Source organism: Eublepharis macularius, chromosome 8, assembly GCF_028583425.1.
Source record: "Eublepharis macularius isolate TG4126 chromosome 8, MPM_Emac_v1.0, whole genome shotgun sequence".
Classification (NCBI taxonomy): domain Eukaryota; kingdom Metazoa; phylum Chordata; class Lepidosauria; order Squamata; family Eublepharidae; genus Eublepharis; species Eublepharis macularius.
Genome location: NC_072797.1, coordinates 130175547 through 130197322, shown reverse-complemented (window position 1 = coordinate 130197322; position 21776 = coordinate 130175547). Strand labels below are relative to the sequence as shown.

General features: G+C 45.0%; 1 protein-coding gene across 1 annotated transcript in view; it reads left to right on the top strand.

Moving 5' to 3' along the window:
• The window catches only part of LOC129334945 (uncharacterized), a 74669-nt gene extending 66193 nt beyond the window's left edge, over positions 1-8476 (top strand). Inside the window, exons 7-9 of the mRNA XM_054987336.1 lie at positions 357-487; positions 4540-4710; positions 8183-8476. Of these exons, the coding sequence (XP_054843311.1) occupies positions 357-487; positions 4540-4710; positions 8183-8308 (428 nt within the window). The 3' untranslated portion in view covers positions 8309-8476. The remainder of the gene's footprint in view (positions 1-356; positions 488-4539; positions 4711-8182) is intronic.
• The last annotated feature ends 13300 nt before the right edge of the window (positions 8477-21776 follow it).

Sequence of the window (21776 nt, the reverse complement as noted above, 5' to 3'; positions counted from 1 at the left end):
TGGGAACCTTAGGCTGTTGCTCCTGGCATCCGGGATACACTCTATCTTGCTCAGATAAGATGAGTATCTGGTTCCAAACCCCACGAGCCTTTCCGCTGTTACACCACAAAGAAAATTGTACCTAGACACCTGTGTTGGTAGTCCTGTGTCATGATCAAATTGCTTTCCATTGGTTCTTAGCAGTTCTTAGCATACTTTTATGCATGTTTGTAGATTTGGGTACTTTTGTGAATTTTAAGGATATTAAGCCATCTTGACCATTTGAATAAGCTATGTGGTGGAATACACATTTTAAAATAAATGCAGATTATGCTGTTTGTATGTGAATGCTGGGTTTGTTTGTTTGTTTGCACTAGGTTATATCTCTGAAGATGTATTTGTTGCCTGGGTACAAAACCTTCCACAAGAAATGGTGCAGTCTATTCTAAATTTCCCAATTATATCCCCAAATCTGACTTTAAGCAAGTCTCAGATTTCTCATCTTAGTGTAAGTAGAATGTTCTTTACATTCCTATTTTTTTCATGATTTGTTATCTTACAGCATTCATGAATTTAAGGATCAAAGAAGGTTATTCACAATCTGTGTTTTAAAAATAGGGAATGTATATGATATAAGATAATAGGGTTATGTATGTTTGTTTGCAGAATTTGAATCCAAACATCTATCTGAGCATAGTCAGCATTACTGTTGAGAGCATTCTACATGAAATGGCGTATTTGTAAATTTTCTGTCAAATGGAACAGAGATTTGCCGAAAACCAATATGGAACGGATGCCATCTTTGACTTATTGACTCATGGTGCTGTAAGAAGTTTTCTTGTTACATTGCCTTTTAAACATTTATAATATGGTGGATCAAGTCTTCGCCCCCGAGGAGGTGATATAACGAAACATCAGGTTCCAGCCAGCCCTGAATGTTGGGCAATTTGAGAGCATTTGTCCCGTCTTACCAACTTTAAGGATTTAAGAAGAAAGTCAGCTTGAAAGACATTTACATACAGTACTTACCATATGTATTTAGCAGTACTTACCTTGAATCTTTGCGTATCTCTTTGTGGAGACTTACCTGTTGAGTGTCTTCCCAAACTATACCTGTTGATTTGTTATTACTTATTCCGCACTGTTTTTGAATTGTTTATGTGCATATATACAGTAGTTGATGTTAGCTTAGTAATATGCTTATAACATTTTCACATAATATATTCATAATTCATAATTCTTTACTCTGTAACCATCATCTCTTACTTTACTGAGTGACACTTATTTTGCCACCTTCCGTGTGCAGTTTTCTGCCCTTAGAGTGATTGAAAAACCAATATTTTGCAGATCTGTTCTTAGTGGTCTGGCCTTTGGGGAAAAAAACTGAATCAGAATTAGATATGGGCATGGAACAAGAACAAAAACAAAACCACTAACCATGGAACTGGACCAGTTACGAACCAGTTCGTGGTTCGTGGGGTTTAAATGCCCCTTTCTGGCCTTAACAGCGGCAGGGGAAGGGGCCTTTAACAGTTTAAAGGGCCCTTTCCTGCCTTTACTGCCCCTGTAAATACGACCCGACGAACCAGCATGGAAAGGCGCTTCCACGAACCCTGGTTCGCGAACCCCGACCCAGCCTGGTTCATGGGTTTTTTTGGGTCATATTTAGGTTCCTGCCCAACTCTAATCAGAATAAAACATGTTAAACACTCCACTGCTAACAGCTGAAGAAGCCAAACCAAAGGGTTCAGTCCAGACTAAATTTTCTGCTGTCAATAGGAGTGGCATAAGTTCCGTTAATTCTCTCTTCCCGTTGCAAACCCCTGATTTGCCACTCGTGGTTCCTAGGAAGCCCCTATCCCCCTGGGGTAGGGAGGCAGGGATTTCTGTTCCACTGATAGAAGTGCTTTATGTGGATGGAAAACTTGGTCTGGATCCAGTCCAAAATTTGTAATTTAACCAGGGCTTTTTTTCAGCTGGAATGCAGTGGAACGGAGTTCCGGAACCTCTTGAAAATGGTCACATGGCTGGTGGCCCCGCCCCCTGATCTCCAGACAGAGGGGAGTTTAGATTGCCCTCCGCGCTGCAGCACGGAGGGCGATCTGAACTCCCCTCTGTCTGGAGATCAGGGGCGGGGCCGCCAGCCATGTGACCATTTTCTGCAAGGGCAACGCACTGAGTTCCACCACCTCTTTTCCCAGAAAAAAAGCCCTGACTTTAACTATATCCAATGTATTAATTAGAACGAGTGAAATCAGGAAACTTTGTCTCTATTTACTAAGGCAATTTCTTATCTTAGTCTTATTTACTAAAAATGTAGAAGCGAATGTTGTTGAATGTTCTTGCATACAAAAGAAAAAGCTGTCACCCATGTACATCCCCGTTGTGCCTAGATCCCGCTGAGAATCCCCTCCCTAGGAAACAATTTGTATCAAATTTTGTCATTTGTACATTTTGATTCCCGGGAGCTGCTTTGGAGGCTGATTCTGACTGAAAATGTGTCTTATTTCTTTATTTGCCTAGCCTGCCTTTCTTGCTGAAACTCAAGGTGGCTTACAAAATATAAAACAATGCAACTGGGCGGCATTAGGCATCCAATAAACAGTGCAATAAGACTAGAATTGCAAAAGAGAGCTAATGAGATGTAATGGTTAGATGGCCAGACTCAGCTCTAGGGGACCCAGGTTCAAATGCCCACTTTGCTATGTAGTAAAGAGTCCAGTAGCACCTTTAAGACTAACCAATTTTATTGTAGCATAAGCTTTCGAGAACCACAGCTCTCTTCATCAGATGTATGCGGGGTGAAGAGAGCTGTGGTTCTTGAAAGCTTGTGCTACAATAAAATTGGTTAGTCTTAATGGTGCTACTGGACTCTTTACTAGTTTGCAACTACAGACTAACATGGCTAACTCCTCTGGCACTTTGCTATGGGCACTTTCTTGGTGACTTTGGGCCAGTCACACACACTCAGCCCAATCTACTTCACAGGGCTGTTGTGAGGATAAAATGGAGGAGAAGAGAGTGAAGTAAGCCACTTTGGGTGCTTTCTGGGGTGAAAGGCAGGGTAGAAATAAAATAAACAAAGAAATAAAATTAGAAACCAATGCAATCAAAAAGGCCATGACACCCCATAAACAATTCAGAAAATGGAATTACTAAAGTAGAACTCACTGCAGCAACAAATAGTAGAATAAAATGCAAACCTTTATGAAAGTGGTCTTGTGAATTATCCCATTATACTACAGGACTATTCTATTTCTGTTTTATACAATCTGCAGGATAAACTAACAGGATACCTATGGAACTGAACTGGGGAATAAAATGTTTCATTAGTTCAAAGGTTAAGATACTCACACAGAGACTTCTTGATATTGAATTCCAAAATGCCTTACATATTAAATTTATTGTTTATTGCTTTTCCGAAGCCGAAGCCATAAGCCATACAAACACCAACAAAATATGAACTGTACACTTGAACAGACCCAATTCACACAGACATAACTCGTCATTATCACTTTAAACTATCTAAGCTCATGAAGATTTTGTTTCTTTATCACCGTGGCTAAAAAGGAAGCCACTATAGCAGAGGTTTGATTGTCAGGAAAGTTATCAGACAGTAGCACTGAGATTGCCCAAGGAAGGAAGGGAAGCTTTTCTTTTAACATAATAGGAATAATAAATCTCTCTCTTTCCTTACTCCACTTAGGGCAAAAAACTATTATATGATCCAAGGTCTCTAACTTTCCTTGTCCACAGTCACAAACTCGTTCAGAATAAGGGAGTCCAGAGAAACGACCAGAAAGCACTTTAGAGGGGAAGGAGTTAAGTCTAGCCAATGTGAAGGCTCTGCGTTGAGCTGGAATCTTTAAAGAATAGCAATAAGATGGAATAGCCTCTGGGGGTAATTCCAAAATGAAGAAGCTCTGCTGCCCAAGAACTTCAAATGTCTAAAATCCAGCCCCAGTTTTACTGCTGCTCTTTACCTTTCCAATATCACTCATGAGCCTTACAGATGGGCGTTCTCCAGAGCCCGATTTGAGGCACTTCCTTCTGCCGTATTGCAAGGTAAATTTGCTTGTGCCCACGCATGACCAACATGGTGGCACCGGTCACTCATGTTCTCTTATTCTGTGAACTATATCAAGAGGAAAGGGCTTGTCTTATACTGCCTCTCTTGTCTAAATCCCCTTGCAGTCCTATCTCAACTTTAAACCAGAAATCTTGCACAACTTCCTTTAAGAAGACACTCAAGAGCTCAGTGATTTATGCTGTGGCCAGATTCTGTTCTTTAGCCATTAGGAAACGCAGACTCCTTCTAGCTGAAAATGTCGTATAATTGCTTTTGCCATTTTTTATTAACTCTCTTTTATCTTCATTGTTTTTATTCCATCAATTCTTCCAGCACTAATGCTCTGATCTTATCGTTATGCCCTGATGTAATAACGTATTTTGTTTTGTTTTACTGGCTTTTGCTGTAATCATAAATGACTGACTGATACTCCCTTCTAAACTGTTACTACGTTTCTTAATAAGCTTTGAACACCCATGTTGTTCCTACAGACTGCTGCAGAAGTTGAAGACAAGCAGGGGTTCAACAAGAGGCAGCTGTCCGAGGTGGCCATGGAAATATCTGCAAAGAAGAGAAACTGGAAGCTTCTTGCTAGCAAACTAGGCATTTCGGAGGAGGGATGCTTCCGTTTAGAACATGAGCATTTGGAAACGGTCGACCAAGTAAGGAATTCTCAGGGCTCAGCCTTTCGCCATCATGAGAGTCATATTGACTCAGAAACCAAGGGACAGGTGAAGATGGTGAAGTCAAAATCCACATTAAAAGCCACTAAGTAGTATGTACAAAGAGGCTGAGATATGAAGCTGGTGGGTTCCTTATATTTAGATGCCAACCAAGAAGGCTGTAGTAACAAGCAGCTGGCACTGGCCAATAACTCAGGACCATGATACTGGAGTTCAGTAAGTATATTTGGGCCTTAACAGGTGTCTGTAGGGATATCTAATATGGATTAGGCCCACGGCTTTGGAGAACGGAGAGAGGTTCTCTCTTTCCCTGCACTGTTTCTTCAAATGAAAATGCCACTTTCATATGCTTTTAGCCCTGGCAGGGAAAAAAGACATATACCCATACTCTACCTCTCTCCCATACCCATATGCTACCTACCTTCTCTTTCCCTCCCAGGGATTAAAATAGCTTGGGGGCGATTTTGACCAGGGAAACATAGTGAGGGACTTCCCCTCCCATGTCTTTAAAAAGACAGAGCAGGCAGAGATCTCTCCTCAGAGGGTTTGTTAATTTCATCTTTGCCTCTCTGAAGGCTCTGTTAATTTCACCTCCCCAAAGGGAGGTGAGATTGCCATGGGCTCTGTTTAGACAAGTGAAAGTGACAAAGCCTCTGGGTCTGTCTTTTTAAACTACGGTTCCCGGCTAAAATTGCATCTCCCTACACTTGAGCATCCTCATGTAAGATGTTACATGTAAAGAGATTCTCAGAGAACAGGATACAAAACAGAAAATGGCCAAGACAGAGTTAAATTAAAAACCATTCCTGCAAGACCTGAAACAATGCAGAGTCTCTCTTCATGTTACTAAGTACCTAGGGATGCTCAAGTGCAGGATTGCGTGTCTAGTCCTCAATTCGCGTGCAGGCTGTTCTTGCTCAATGCACGTGAATGCCCATTTCAGGGGTGCTCCCTTTGTGTGCAAAGGGAGCACCTTTTGCACTCTGCAAGTGATTCAGAGGGCAAAGCGCCAATCCTGCTCTGTTTTTGCTGCGAGAACAAGTACTGTAGGCTCCTTTGAATTGTGAGAAAGTGTCAAGATCTGCATTTGAATGAATGGATGTGGGGGAAACTGGGACACTGTTAGCAGTTGAGGAGGAACTCATATCAAATATGTGGTACAAAGCAAATTGAAGTGTGACTGTGTGATTGAGTGCATGGAAAGTTGGAGGGGGGGGCACTTGAAATGAGGTTCACTTGAGAATCCCTAGGTCTTTAGTAAGGTGTGGAGAGACTCTTAGAGGCAGCAGCCGAAGCTGCTTCAACAATAAGCTGGGCTCAGCCTTATATTCTGCTTGAGGGCTTGGAGACCATCCAGGCTTCGCTACATCAGTAGAGAATGGAATAGACAAAGGGGATCCAAGTTAGATTCGAGCGCGATCCCCGTGATCGCTGGAGCTTCTCGTGCTCCCCAGAACGAGCTGGGCCACCTCTCCTGGACCCTTCAGGCTCACAGCAACATATGTCCACTGATGTTACTACACTGCAGGCCTGAACTCCTGAGTAGAGATGGGCACGATCCGCATTATGATCGAAAGAAACCCATGATAATGGCGATCGTGCGATCGTGACCTGGCAGACCATTATCGTCCATGGCCAATGATCCAGCAATTGGGAGGGGCCTGGATCGGGGCAATTGGGCTCGGATTGGGGATGCAGACAATCAGGCGCCAGTAATCTATTCCCGGGGCAACAGAGCCAGGGGAATGCCTGAGCTGTGTTTGCCCTCCTTCTTTCGCCCTGGAAACCCGAATGGAAGCCCAGCTTTCCTTGATCAGCAGGGCTTCCTTCCAACCACGGAGCAGCAAAGCAGTCACCAGTTGGGAGAAGACACCCAAGGGAGGGAGGGGGAAGGGGGTGTTCTGTAGCCACGGGCACTCCAATCTCATCCCTGCAAACCCTGATAGGCAGCTCTGACGGCCAAACACAGACGGCCAAACACAAACACAGATGCCGCTGGCATCACCCACCATTCCTGTATCGCTGGGAACAGCGGGGTGCCCCTCTGCTTTTGCCTCCATGATCCACGATCCACGGATTGGGAACGGGAGATGCTCGGTGCAGGTCGTTAGATTGGGATCGTCGCAAGCGCTAATCCACAATCAGCTTGATCGTTAATTTTTTTTGGATTGTGCCCATCTCTACTCCCGAGCTCAAGCGATCCGCCAACCTCACCCTCCCGAGCTGTTCTGGCACTCTCGGTGTGCCTTCTGTTGTCCTCCATAAAGGTCCACATCGGATGGAGGAGCCCTTGGGCAAGATGACTCATTGGGGGTTCATTCAAACCGCACAGCTTCAGAGTGAAATCAGTTAGTGTGTGATTCACTCTGTAATTCTCTGTCTCCCTAGATCTGTAATTCTGATATTCAGGGTATTCCCTCAAACAACAGTTCCCAGATTTCTTCAGAAAAAGGCATGACAAAAATGGATATTTATTGCATAAGTATGCTCCAAGATGGAGTTCTGGCTCTGATCCGATTCCAGCTCTGTCATTGTTAATAAGGCATGAAGCATATTAGTGCTAATGTTTCCTTTTTGGTTAGTACACATACAGTCAACACAAAAGTGCATATACACAAAAAACTGAGAGCCAGTTTGGTGTAGTGGTTAAGACCAGCAGGACTCTAATCTGGAGAGCCAGGTTTGATTCCCCACTCCTCCACTTGAAGCCAGTTGGGTGACCTTGGGTCAGTCACAGCTCTCTCAGAGCTCTCTCAGCCCCACCCACCTCACGGGGTGATTGTTGTGGGATAATAATAACATAATTTGTAAACCGCTTTGAGTGGGCGTTAAGTTGTCCTGAAGGGCGGTATATAAATCATATGTTATTATTATTAAAAGACAGTATAAAAATTTTCCTTTGGATTCTTAAAAAAAAATTATATGCACCTTAGCTAAAATGTAGCTCATGTACAATCCTAGCATGTGCCAAACAGTTGTAGCACCTGGCCATTCCTAGGCTTATAACTGACACACGTGTGATATTGAAAAGTCATTGAAATCCTTTAGCACATTTTTCCATATTAGAGATGGCATGAAGGCTCCCGGTGCCCCAAAGATGTTGTGACCTGGCCTTGCACTCCGGTCAGCTGTTGCTCCTGGAACATTTTTTACCAACTAGATTAGCCGGCTTCCCTTTGGACAGTTGCTGGGGGAAACAAAAGGAGGCTTCCAGCCCGTGTCTCTGGTCAAGGAAACCTAGATTTGATCTCCCACAAGCCCATTAGTTTGTAGATTCCAGCAAGGGTGCTTGAATGGTGCTCGAAGCTACTGGAGTGAAATGAATCCACACAGTAGCAACATGAGATCCAGGTAGAAACTAGCTATGAAGGATTTTTCCGTAGATGTTGGGAAAGTGTCACGGTCATTTAACACTCCCTGCACAATGCTCTTGTTTTGTTTTCATGTGCAGATCCTAAAGATGCTGCAGATGTGGTACCGAATGTGTCAAGAAGCACCTCTTCCCCGCCTCCAGGCAGCTCTGCGCGAGAGTGGCAATGTAGACATTTGTAACAAAGTGTTCCATTTGAGCTTTTAAAATCTTTTGCTACAGGAGGGTAATTGTTTAGAAAAGTGTCCGCAGTGCCTGGAATTCTAGCCATTTAGACACATTAGAAGAACTGTGTAGGCGTCTCCTTTGAAAGAGATGTGTGTGTGTGCTCATCTTCTTTAAAATAAAGAGAGAAGAATTGTGTGTTTTTTTTTCACATAACGCATCATAAATTTACGAAATTTGCAATCACAAAATGAGGCCTTGGCCACTGGCGTTAACTGGGGATTACACACATTTGAAGAAGAATGTTCCAGCAATGGCTAGATATGGTCACTCAGGGCCAGACTACACATAACAGTTTTTAACGTGTGGTGTCTGGGGGTGGGAAGAATGTACTTCAGCCTTCCCCGATACTCTGCCAAGCCTTCGGCCTTCCCCCATACACTGTTTTCCAGACTTGAAATGGCCCTGGGATTTGTAGTTTGCCTGGCTGGGTCATTGTATGCGTACTAACAAGCAGTATCTATAGTCTCAGCTCCTCTGGGCCCTTTCAGGTTGGAAAAACATCGTAGGGGGGCTGCAGTCATGCCACTTAAGATCAAAACAAAAATACCATGAATTGACCCTGAATTTACTTTTTTACTTTCATGGCAACTTCTGTGTGCATATTTCCTACTACAACTAGGGATCCCAGACCCCCAGTGGAGGTGGGGGAACCCCTGCTCCTGCTCCCCCCATCCCGCCCCCACTTACCTAACGGGCGAGAGGGCGTGCACCTTCCCTGCGCGCTCCCCCGCAACGCGGCGCACTCCCATGTGCAGCAGCCACTGGGATCAGGCCCGTTTTGGCCCGGATTGGGGCTGCTGCAGAGCACGGCCGCACACCTGTGCTCCGCAGCACCTGAAAACAGGCCCGATCTGCGGCAAAACGGGCTCATTTTCGGCGTGAATTGGGTCTGTTTTCAGGCGCTGCGGAGCGCAGGAGTGCTCCTGTGCTCTGCAGCGCCTGAAAACAGGGCCACTCTGCCATGGATCAGGCCCATTTTCAGGCGTTGCGGAGTGCAGGAGTGCCTCAAAAATGCACCTGATCTGCACCAAAATAGGCCTGTTTTTAGGTGCTACGGAGTGCAGGAGCGCTCCTTGCTCCGCAGCGCCTCAAAAAAGGCCCGTTTCAGCATGGAGCCTGGACGTGCTCCCAGGGGCTGCACGATGACATCACTTTTGAAATGATGTCATCGTGCCTGTGGGGGTGCACATGCGCTTTGCGCGTGGACACCCCCTCTCCCCCATGGTAAGTGCCAGGCCCTATCCCGCGCCTGGAGGTTGAGGGGGCCTGGCAACCCTAACTATAACTGAGAGCTAAGCTACAAGTGGTGACAGACACATGTTTTTTAACATGTCAGGGATGCAATTTTACCTGGGAACTGTAGTTGAAAACAGTGTTATGTCCCTAGTGGGGGGAGACAGGGGAGGGGGAAGAGCTTTTCAAAGACAGTTTTTCAAGACAGAGCCACGCATGATTGCTGGGGGAGAGGAACTTTAAAATTGTTTTCTTGCAATCTCAACGGAGAGATGAGCTACCAGCTCTTCCCCTCCTCTGCCTCCCTGCAATAGGGATAGGGTGCTATAATCCTCTCCCCGTTGAAATTGCAAGAAAACAATGTTTTTTAATTAATTTATTGATTTTATTCGACTTATACCCCGCCTTTTAAAATTCCTCTCCCCCAGTGATCCAGCGTGCCTCTGTCTTTGAAAACTGTCTTTGAAAACTACAGTTCCCAGGTAAAATGGCTTCCCTGGCATTAAAAAACACATGTCTGCCATCACTTTAGCTTAGTTCAGTGAGGCCCCTCAATATGGTGGCAGAGGTTTGTGGAAAGGCTGTGCCATTCAGCAGCTTTACAGCATTTTTACTATGCCCTGTAATAATAATAATAATAACTATGCATATATAATTGCTCTTCTAGACAGATTAGTGTCTCACCCAGAGTGGAGAACAAGTTAGTGTTATTATTATTCCCACAAGACAGCTGGGGAGGTGGGGCTGAGAGGAGGGGCTTACCCAAGGCCACCTACTGAGCTCATGACAGTAGTGAGATTCGAACCAGCAGAGTGCTGATTCGCAGCCGAACCACTTAACCACTGTGCTACAAAATGGAAACCACTGAGGAATGGGTAGGCCACTAGTTGCATATGCCAGCCTCTTAATCTACACATCCCTGTCCCTGGAGATACTAGAGTAGGATTGCCAACTCCATGTGGGTCCTGGAGTTCTCCTGGAACTGATCTCCAGACTTCAGACATCAGTTCCCCTGGAGATAATGGCAGCCTTGGAGGGCAGCCTCTTTGGCGTCACATTCCTGCTGAGCTCTTTCCCCTCTCCAAACTCTGGCCTCTCCGGGAACCACCCCTAAATCTCCAGAAATTTCCCAATCCAGAGTTGGCAACCCTATGTTTGAGTGTGGAGGGACTCTGGGAATCAGATTTTACTTACGTCAATAACTCTGGGTCCTGGTTTCTGAATGGCCCCCGGCAGATTATGTATTATAGAAACTGCAATAGTGGAAGATCTTCAGCTTTCGTTTGGCAAAATAAAGGTGATTTCAGGTTTTGTAACAGCGAATACAAATTTTAGCATGTGAAAGCAGCATTTGTGGAAAGCTCAGATGCTGAAGACAGGCTTTTTATTGTATACAACTCAGACCCACACTGGAACTGTGCTGGGAGAGTAGAGACTTAGCTGCTGTCCCGTATGCCTTTATAAGGATGAGTTATGTAGTCAGTAACGTACACAGTGGAAGGCCGCCCTTTGAAAACAGATGCTGTGGCAGAGGCAGCTGGTCTCCTTTAGAGAACAAGGGCATATCTGTAGAGTGTTTTCCTCCAGGAGAAAATAGTAAAGAGTCCAGTAGCACCTTTAAGACTAACCAACTTTATTGTAGCATAAGCTTTTGAGAGCCACAGCTCTCTTCATCAGATGCATCTGATGAAGGGAGCTGTGGTTCTCGAAAGCTTATGCTACAATAAAGTTGCATCTGATAAAGAAAGCTGTGGTTCTCGAAAGCTTATGCTACAATACAGTTGCATCTGATGAAGATAGTTGTCGTTCTCGAAAGCTTATGCTACAATAAAGTTGCATCTGATGAAGAAAGCTGTGGTTCTCGAAAGCTTATGCTACAATAAAGTTGTATCTGATGAAGACAGTTGTTGTTCTCGAAAGCTTATGCTACAATAAAGTTGCATCTGATGAAGAGAGCTGTGGTTCTCGAAAGCTACAATAAAGTTGCATCTAATGAAGAAAGCTGTGGTTCTCGAAAGCTTATGCTACAATAAAGTTGCATCTGATGAAGAAAGCTGTGCTTCTCGAAAGCTTATGCTACAATAAAGCTGGTTAGTCTTTACTATTTTGCTACCACAGACTAACACAGCTAACTCCTCTGGATCTATGACTCAGGGAGAAAACATCCCTTGCTTTATCCCCTTCTCCTTCCTTCATCCAGGCCTTGCTATGAGGAGAAATATACGGTTACTTATATATTTATGTTATGATTGATTCTGTTTTTTCACATGCCCCTTCCTGCACGGAGTTCAGGACAAAGTTCAAGGCAACCCTCCCATTTTAATTTCACATCAACACTGCAAGATAAGGACTGATCTAAGGTTGCCCAGTGAGCTTCATGAAAGAGTGACAATTGGAACCCAGGCCTCTGTAGGGTCCCCCGGTAGGGGTGAGGATCCCCTGCTCCCATCATCCACCCCCACTCATCTGGCCAGTGGGGGGGGAGGTGGGGGAACAGCCCCCCCCCCGGTGGTTCGATGACCACCCTCCAGGGAGTGATGTCATGATGCAGGTCCCAGAAGCGCTCCCGTGCTTCTCAGCGGGCCCATTTGGGCCCCAAATGGCCCAAACAAAGCACTTCTGGGCCCTTCTTGATGACTTCACTTCCCAGAAGTAACATCATCATGCTGCCCCAGGAGCGCTTGCAAGTGAAGGAGACAAGAAAGGTGAGTGCTGTTGGGAGGGCAAGGGGAACTGGCAACCCTAGGCCTCTACCAGTCTGATAGTACAGTCCTACCCAGAGTCCGCTGATGCCCAATGAACTGTAAAGTCCACTGAAGCTGATAGAAATCAGACCCTACCGAGGGTCGTGTTGTCGGCCCCTCGCTCTGACCATTATAGCAGCTCTCTCAAGGGCTTCTGTGTAATGTCTCCAAAAATTTGGACTACTCAAATGAAGGAGACCTGTCAGGACCATTTTTATTCAGAAGAGCTGCCTAGGACTTGGCATTCATTCAAGGCCGTCTTTACTATTTGTTTAACTTGGGGTTTTTAGAGGGAGGGATTATTTTGCGGGTTTTTTTATTTTACTTTTGATTTTTTTGAGGAGGGCTGTTAGCCGGCTCCCTAGACTGGATCCCCCTCTTTGGGAATAGGGTAGGGTGCAACTGTGAGTTGGGGTGCTGTGAGCTACCCCTTTGTACCCCTTCGAGAAGGAGCCAAAACCACCTTACCCCTGGCAGGATCAGAACCCAGTGCTGCAATAGCAGCAAACCCATCTTTGCCACCCAGAGAGCACTCCCATCATTTGGATGGCGGCATCAGCTTTGGTGTGGTCTCCAACCCCCTGGCAGGGGCCTGCAGCTCCTCCCGGGGCCCTGCAGAGTTGGCTGTGGCAGACGCCAAGGCTGCACCCTTTGCCGACACAACACAGGTCTCTCTTTTTCCTTTATGCAGGTGGCAATTCAACCGGGAGACCGTTACAGTTCCCTTCGCTCTGCTCAGACTACATTTTCAGCCTAGCTCCCAGAACATCCTTCCTCAGGCAACAGTTCGATTTAGGAATCTGCCTCACCTGAGCCGCATTCAGCACTAAGGATGCCTCAACCTGCCTCCACGTTGGTCCTGGGACCCCCTTTATGATTTGTAGGTTAATAAAGTCTGGGTTGCTCCGCAACTCTCACCTTGTTTGCTTGCTTGTGTGTGGATAGCACTAGCTCCACACCCCTCCCTGCCCCAACTCCCCCCCCCCCATTTGTCACTTCCCTGGAGGGCTGACTCCTTACCCATCCCAGAGGGTGGGCTCTGGCTCCAGGGTGGCAATGCTGGGGTGCCTCTGGTAGGTTTTCTGCATGTCCCTGGACCTCTGTTTTGATCTGTTTTGATGGTGCGTGGATGCTGGGGGGGGGTCTGAGGGGGTCCCACCACAGTCTGCCACAGCTGACATCTGATAGTCAGTGCATGGAACTAAGGTTGATGCTAGAGCTCATCTGCCAGGGTCGCAGCAGAGGGGGATTGTGGAGCTACCTCTTGGCCACAATGACGGATCTCTGGGGCATCTCATCAGTTAGGTCACCCACTTCCCCTTTTGCCATTTGCAGAGGGGGGGGCAAAAAGTCAGACTTGGGGCTTTAGCCTGCTGCTCACTTCTACCCATGGGGGGGTGGAGTAGAACCAGGAGCCCAGGCTATGCTATCCCAGCGCCTTTCCACTGAGCCATGCTGATTCGTGTGATATTCTCTGGCTGCCCCCATGTTGTAGGTGGCAATGTCAGGGTTGTAGCAAGGTGCCTGGCGCCCGCTGGCATGTCTCTTTGGAACCTGCTCTTCAGCCTCTGGGGCTTGAGGGCTGCTTCTGCGTGAAAGGCATAAAGGCATCTGGGTCGAAGAATTGTGTTGATCAGTCCATGAGAGGTCCAGACTGACCTTCATACGGAATTGTTTTTCCACAAGAACAATGAAGCGAAGACTTGAAGTTGACGTATTGACAGAGCATTGTAAACCTCATAGTGAATGTATTGATGCTCCAAAGCAACAAAACAAAACTCTGTAGTTGAAGTATCAACCTCTGAATAGGAGAATTGTGTAATCGTTACCTTCTCTGATGCTCTCCAGCAGAACCTCAAAACATATATAAGCAGGGCTTTTTTTCAGCGGGAAGGTGGTGGAACGGAGTTCTGGCACCTCTTAAAAATGGTCACATGGCCGGTGGCCCCGCCCCCTGATCTCCAGACAGAGGGGAGTTGAGATTGCCCTCCACACCGCCGAGCGGCTTGGAGGGCAATCTCAACTCCCTTCTGTCTGGAGATCAGGGGGCGGAGCCACCAGCCATGTGACCGTTTTTGCTGAGGGCGATTTAAACTTTAAAAAACAACCCCCCCATTCCAGCTGACCCAAAGTGATGTCATTGTGCAGTCCTAAGTGCCACCACTGAGTTCCACCACCTCTTTTCCCAGAAAAAAAGCCCAGTATACAAGTCTTGTTTGTAACTCAGCTTCTTGGGAGAACTTGGGATGTTTCTCCCCAGTTGCAATGCATCGAAGTTCTGGTTTTCTTTCCAGACTGGGTCCCCTCATTTGTATTATTGGTTTGTACTTAGCCCAACAGGTTCAAGCCTGGTCTAGGTCTTTTTTGTCCCTTTGCCTTTCTGATTTTACTTTTTCGGGGGAAGGGAGTGTGTGGCTCAGGGCGGGGGTGTTTGTGTGAGTAGGTAATGCTGGGGCTAACAAGCAATGTGCTGGGCACCCTGTCTGCCTCTAGAGTGGGTATCCCCTCCGTTGGGAAGCTGCAGTTGTGTGAGGTCTTTCCACTCTGTCCACTGGTTCTCTGGGTGGGTGGGGGGAGAGGCATTGAACGGCAGCAGCCAGTTTAACGTAGTGATTCAGAGCAGCAGGGTTGTAATCCGGAGAGCCGGGTTTGATTCCCCACTCCTTCACTTGAAGCCAACTGGGTGACCTTGGGTCAGTCACAGCTCTCTCAGAGCTCTCTCAGCCTCACCCACCTCACGAGGTGATTGTCCTGAGCATAATAATAATATACTTTTTAAACCACTCTGAGTGGGCATTAAGTTGTCCTGAAGGGCGGTATATAAATTGAATGTTATTGTTATTATTCGCAACTGGAGATTGGCTCCACCTGCAGTTGCCAGTGGAGTGTTTCTCCCTGTGGAAAATCCCTGGGGAGCAGACACCCTAAGGTGTAGCCATGTAAGGTCTGCAAGCCTCCACCACAGCACCCCTTGAGATTGCGCTGTTTGAACAGTTATTCAGAAAAACAAAAACAATGTATACAGTGACGAAATAAATTATATAAATAGGTAAGGCGTCTTTGCTGCATAGTGGTTTACAGTCGCACAACGTATGGATTCTTTCTTCTTTTGTGTGTAAAAATGGGGCCCTTCTGGGATCTTATGTGCAATAATGAATTTTTCACAAGATCAGGAGAATCTCTTGGTAGGTCAGACCTTTAATCTTCGCGTCCCCTTATGCTTATTTTATAACTTGTATCTCTCTTTTTTTGACAGCTGTATTATTTAATTGAGTTTGGCTGCCAATGATTCTACACAAAATGAAAAATGTTCTCGCCAAAAAAATTGTTTGGATTGGGATAGACGGTGCTGAGGGACAGCAGATGCCATTGGCATTTGAAGTAATTTTGTTTCCGAATGCTAATGTCTAGAGTCACAATGGAAGTGGCAGAGCCACTGCTCTGATAAATGTATTTCATTATGAAAAATACAAATTGCATCTGGACAGTAGGGCATGCTCAGATGATAATGCACAACTGCGTATTACGGCTCAGCGCTCCGTTCTAAACCGCTCTGTCTGGACATCCTAATCTTTATTACAATTTGTACATTAAATACCTTGCAGTCACTCTGCCTCCTGCAGTCAAGTATCGTGTGATGCAAACCCCGTCCCTTCTCCACTTTGTAACCAGCATTGACCCCAGAGAACTGCAAAAATATGTATGTAAACTGTCAGTCCTTAACCTGTACCACATCTATGAATGTCTGTGATCGCATCTGGTGGTGTTTCCGCTTCTCCTCTCCTTGTAGGTCTTTTTACAAAATGGAGGGCCCCATTAAAATAAAAAAAGCCGTACACGTCGAGAACATTGAGGATATGTAGACACTGGACAGGTGGAGTAGAGGGGATATGTACTCACGGAGAAACTTTCCCCAAGCAAAGGAGAGACCTTGTAAGCTCAATTGAGTTTCAACATGAAACCATGCTTTATTTTTAGCTACGGTTAGTTTGTAAAACTATCGGCTGTAGTTCAGTGGGAAGAATACCTGTTTGGCATTCAGAAGTCCCAGGTTTGGTTGCTGACATTTCCAGTTTAAGGATGTCAGCTGGTGTTAGGACTTTTCCATGAGATGCCAGATAGCTCTTGCCAGCTAGATTTGGTAACACAGATGTAGTTGGATCAATGGTGTTCCTACGGTCAAGCATCTCTGCACCCATTGAGAGTGTGTGGATGGTGCCTTTTGGGGGGACTAATTGACAAGCAATTGGAAAACAAACACGGTATTCTATTTCTATATATGACAACGGCGGCTAGGCTTTTATATGCTCAAAAATGGAAAAGTACAGTATTGCCTTCAATGGATGACTGGATTGTGAAAATGATGGAGTTAGCAGAGATGGCTAAAGTTACAGCTCTGCTCAGAGATAAAAAACTGTCTGCTTTCATGGTTAGTTGGAAACCCCTTATTGACTTTCTGCTCGAGATGAGAAAAAATGAATTGATGATTTGTGGATTTGATTTCTAAGAAGAAAAATTTAGGAAAAATAAATAGAAGGGGGGCAGTATTGAAAAGGTAAATTTTAGAGGTACTAAAACTATAAGTATGTATGTAAAGATATAATAGGTGTTGTAGAAGAAAATGGAAAATGAAATATGTATTTTTTTTTGTTTTTCCTTTCTTTAATTTTCGTTAGTTTCTTTTTCTCCTTTTCTCTCTTTTTATTCCTTTTTCTTTAAACTGTCTTTTCTCTGCCCCTTTGTTGGGCTTTTAATCTTATTAATAAAATAAAAGTCATTAACTAAAAAAAGAGAGTGTGCGGATGGTGTTGGGAAGCAAGCCAGGAAGTTTGCATTCATCCATCATACAAAACTATATTTAAGACTAATAGTGCAGAAGTAGAACCTTGGGGGCCCATTGAAGACGTAGAAGGGTGTAACTATGCACTGGAATGTGCTATAACTGTAGTTAACATATCATTTTGAAATCATGGCTTCAGATCCTGACTAATCAGGATAGTATATTAATAAGCATTCGTGTCACATAACAATAGAGGCATATAACTTCCCTTTTATCATTGGCTATATATAGCACAGCCCTGACCTGGATAGCCCAGGTGAGCCTGATCTCATCAGATCTCGGAAGCTAAGCAGGGTCAGCCTTGGTTAGTACTTGGATGGGAGACCTCCAACGAAGACCAGGGTTGCAGAGGCAGGCAATGGCAAACTGCCTCTGTTAGTCTCTTGCCATGAAAACCCTGCTGGGGGTCACCTGTGACTTGATGGCAAACTCTACTTTTGTAACAGGTTCTTAGCAATTCTGGTACCTGTAACAAAATTCCTATGAAATGAGATTGCTCACTGGCGTCCCATTGAATATTTGACATGGTGTAAAATTTAGGTGTTACAGCAACACTTCCTGTTTTTCTTTATTGTCCTTTATGTTCTTATGCTGAATACGATGTCATAATGGTGCAAATACCAAACATTAAGTTAAGATCTAGTATTTTTTTTCATTTACTATTATAATTCATCATTGTCTGTTATGTATTATTTCAATTGCATGTTGCTCATTGCAGAATTTTCCATTTTTGCCAGTTCTTTCAAACTAGCCAGTCAAGTCAGAACAGTATTCTTAAGAGAAATTCTCTTAATTCCCAATTGTCCATTTCTCCCCTGAAATCCAACAGTTTTATTTCCTCTTTTTAGGAATTTGGAGTCTGTTTCTAATAATTTCTGTTCTGTTGAAGTTTGGGTAAAATTGAAATTCAAAGAGAGGAGGAAGGGATATTGTGTAAAATTGCAGAATTTCATTCTATAGATGCTCAGATGTAGATGGCCTGGATAGCCCAGGCAAGCTCGATCTCGTCAGATCTTGGAAGCTAGGCAAGGTCAGCCGTGGTTAGTAACTGGATGGGACACCTCCAAGGAAGACCAGGGATGCTAGCATATAGGCGAAGCTAGAAGTGACGAATGACACTTGAATGGCAAGTGAACAGACTCACAGGCATTCCTCCCTGTTCACGTGCACTCCACTTGCACTCCACTCGATTACTACGTGATCAAGTGGAGTGCAAGTGGAGTGCAAGTGAACAGGGAGGAATACCTGTGAGTCTGTTCACTTGCCATTCAAGTGTCATTCGTCACTTCTAGCTTGGCCCATAGACAGACAACGGCAAGCCACTTCTGAATGCCCCTTGCCTTAAAAACCCCACCGGGGTCACCATAAGTCAACTATGACTTGATGGCACTTTCCACCTCCAGAAGCAGGAAATCCTGTTACTCAAAAGGTGCAGTCCCATTACAATGTCTCCCTAAATCTTCCTATTTTCCTGCTACAACACTTTCCTATGGTATGTAACAAAACAACTGCAAGGGCTGATGTTCCAAAAGTGTGCACTGATTTATCTTCAAAGCAAAATGAAAGAGGAAAAAAGCATCTTTTAAAAGAGAAAAAAGCATAAGAGGACTCAATGGCTATACCTAAAACAACGAACTTTGGGGGAAAAATATTCCCTTCCCTATAACAAAGCTATGTGAGAATGAACTCTCCCCGCCCTCCCCGCCGCCAGTGGCATAAATTCCATTTTCAGGTCAGCTGTTAGCATGAATTATAGGCAAAAGACACCCAAAGAGAGACGAAGACTTCCTTGCCTCGTGACAAGAACTGTGATCATGTGTCTCTGAGTGCAGAACTGGACTTGGTATCTCAGAGCCGGATTGCAAAGTTCCCCAATGGCCAAGCCTTACACCTCTGGCAGGATCCTATCGGAGAATCCCATTGCACATGAAGCCTCTGGCAGGATCCTATCGGAGAATCCCATTGCACATGAATCCACCGTGCAAAAATCTCACAAAAAATTCTGCCTGCAGTTTCAAGGACAGCATAAAAGCTTGCATTTATCTCTATGTTTCCCCCACACATAATGCTTTACAGTCACTGTAGAGACTGTTGGGATCATGTACATGAAGGGTAATAATAATAATAACATTCGATGTATATACCGCCCTTCAGGACAACTTAATGCCCACTCAGAGCGGTTTACAAAGTATGTCATTATTATCCCCACAACAAAACTCCCTCTGAGGTGGTTAGGCTGAGAGAGCTCTGAGGGAGCTGTGACTGTCTTAAGGTCACCCAGCTGGCTTCAAGTGGAGGAGTGGGGAATCAAACCCGGCTTTCCATATTAGAGTCCCGCGCTCTTAACCACTACACCAAACTGGATGTTCACCAAAAGCAACCGCAAGGAGATTTGGGATCATTTGTATGCACAGCTTAGCTACAGGCAAAAACCAGACCCCCCGCGCCTATAAGAATCCCTGTCTGTGAATAAACAAAAGAAACAGAAAGCCACAGAAAGAGCATGTCTCTACTGACCATCAGACAACAACCAGAGCAGGTAACCCGCAGATGGTCAAATGGAATGGAGGAAATCTATTCACCCTTACATTTAAGTCCATGGTAATCAGCTCTGTGGTTGAATTGTGGTCCGTGTACGTGCAAGATTGCAGCCCAAACCTTTAGTTACTGCTCCCCACGGACATTTCCTATCTGCCTGTTGTTCTGTATGCTTGCGCAATCTTCTGAATAACCTTCTAATCACCTTGCGAAGGGCAGAAAACGTCATTGTCCCCATGTTATCTGACATCTGCTCTACCGTTGGCACTTGCTTTGTTGCGTTCATTCGGCACCTGTTGTGTTTAATTGGCTTGAAGCGCGCGTTAAACCACGTCGCTGCCTCGGGAATTCTATTTGACTATATCAAGGATGAAGAGATGGAAAATACCATTCGTGCGGGGGGGCTGGTTAATTGCGATCTTCCGAGAGCACCGCTGGAAGTATTCCAGTTGTGAATCGGCCTCCCTGCTCCCCCCCCAAAAACGCTGCCAATTGAATTGACATCTTCTGCTAAAAGAGAGAGAACAAAATGGGAAAATAAAGCAGAATCTGTCACACCGAGGTGAAAGGAGAAAACCGTCCACAACACATGGGTTTTAGTGCCAAATGACTTCAGGGGGGGGGAAATGAAAAGTATATTTCTTTCAGCCCGTTTTACTGGTGCTCCTTCCCTTTCCAATATCACTCATGAGCCTTACAGATGGGTGTTCCCCAGAGCCCGATTTGAGGCACTTCCTTCTGCCGTATTGCAGGGTAAATTTGCTCGTGTGCCAATGCATGGTGGCATCGGTCACTCACGTTCTCTTATTCTGCGAACTATATCAAGAGGAAAGGGCTTATCTTATACTGCCTCTCTTGTCTAAATTTAACCCCCTGCAGTCCTATCTCGACTTTAGACCAGAAATCTTGCACAACTTCCTTTAAGAAGACACTCAGCGACTTATGCTGTGGCCAAATCCTGTTCCTTAGCCATTAGGAAACGCAGACTCCTTTTAGCTGAAAATGTGGTATAATTGATTTTGCCATTTTTTCTTTTATCTTCATTGTTTTTATTTCATCAGTTCTTCCAGCACTAATGCTCTGATCTTATTGTTATGCCCTGATGTAATAACTTATTTTTTATCGCAGATTTGTTTTGTTTTACTGGCTTTTGCTGTAATAATAAATGACTGACATTTCTTTCAGACAAGTAACCTGTGCCCCAGCAAGGAAAGATTATAGAACATGGTCTGTGATGCTTCTGTGATTGCTGTTCGCAGAAGCTGTGCAAACCAGTTTCAGAAGGGAAAGGGGAAGTCTTACACACACACATTTTCATTTATGTTTTTGCAATAGTCGCAGGTAGGCTCAGCCACGGAGTCCGCCTGATGCAGATATCAACCATCTCCCCCATTAGTCTTCAACTGCTATGTCATAACCTGACCTAAGGTGTATTGTCGAAGGCTTTCACGGCCGGAGAACGATGGTTGTTGTGGGTTTTCCGGGCTGTATTGCCGTGGTCTTGGCATTGTAGTTCCTGACGTTTCGCCAGCAGCTGTGGCTGGCATCTTCAGAGGTGTAGCACCAAAAGACAGAGATCTCTCAGTGTCACAGTGACCTAAGTGAGATCTCTCAGTGTCACAGTGACCTAAGGTGGCTGCCCTGTGATGGATAACACCATTTTAATTTGTGTGTGTGTGTGTGTGTGAGTTTTGTTCTGTTGAAGGTGATTTTCAAAGAAGCTACAGGAATCTGACAAATAGACAATCGCGCATAATGACAGCAGAAAAGAGAATCTGAAGTCTCTGTGGCTGAGCATTTGCACAACTACGGCCAATGACAACATCTCGGCTAGGCTTTATGAGAAGGGAAGAATTAGAGCGAGGAGACAATAGTAAAAAGTATATAAAAACAGGTCCCCTGTTGCAGACTGAAGGCCTGAAAAGCTGAAGATCTATACACATAAACAATCCTAGCTACGCATGTCTGCTTTTCTCAGCATTACATAACTGTCTAATATCTGTAATACCTCGCCATGAAAAGAACTTGCAGCCACCATCTTTCAGAAACATGCTTTGTTTTCAAAACACAAAGAGGAGGTGCTTTGTTTCAT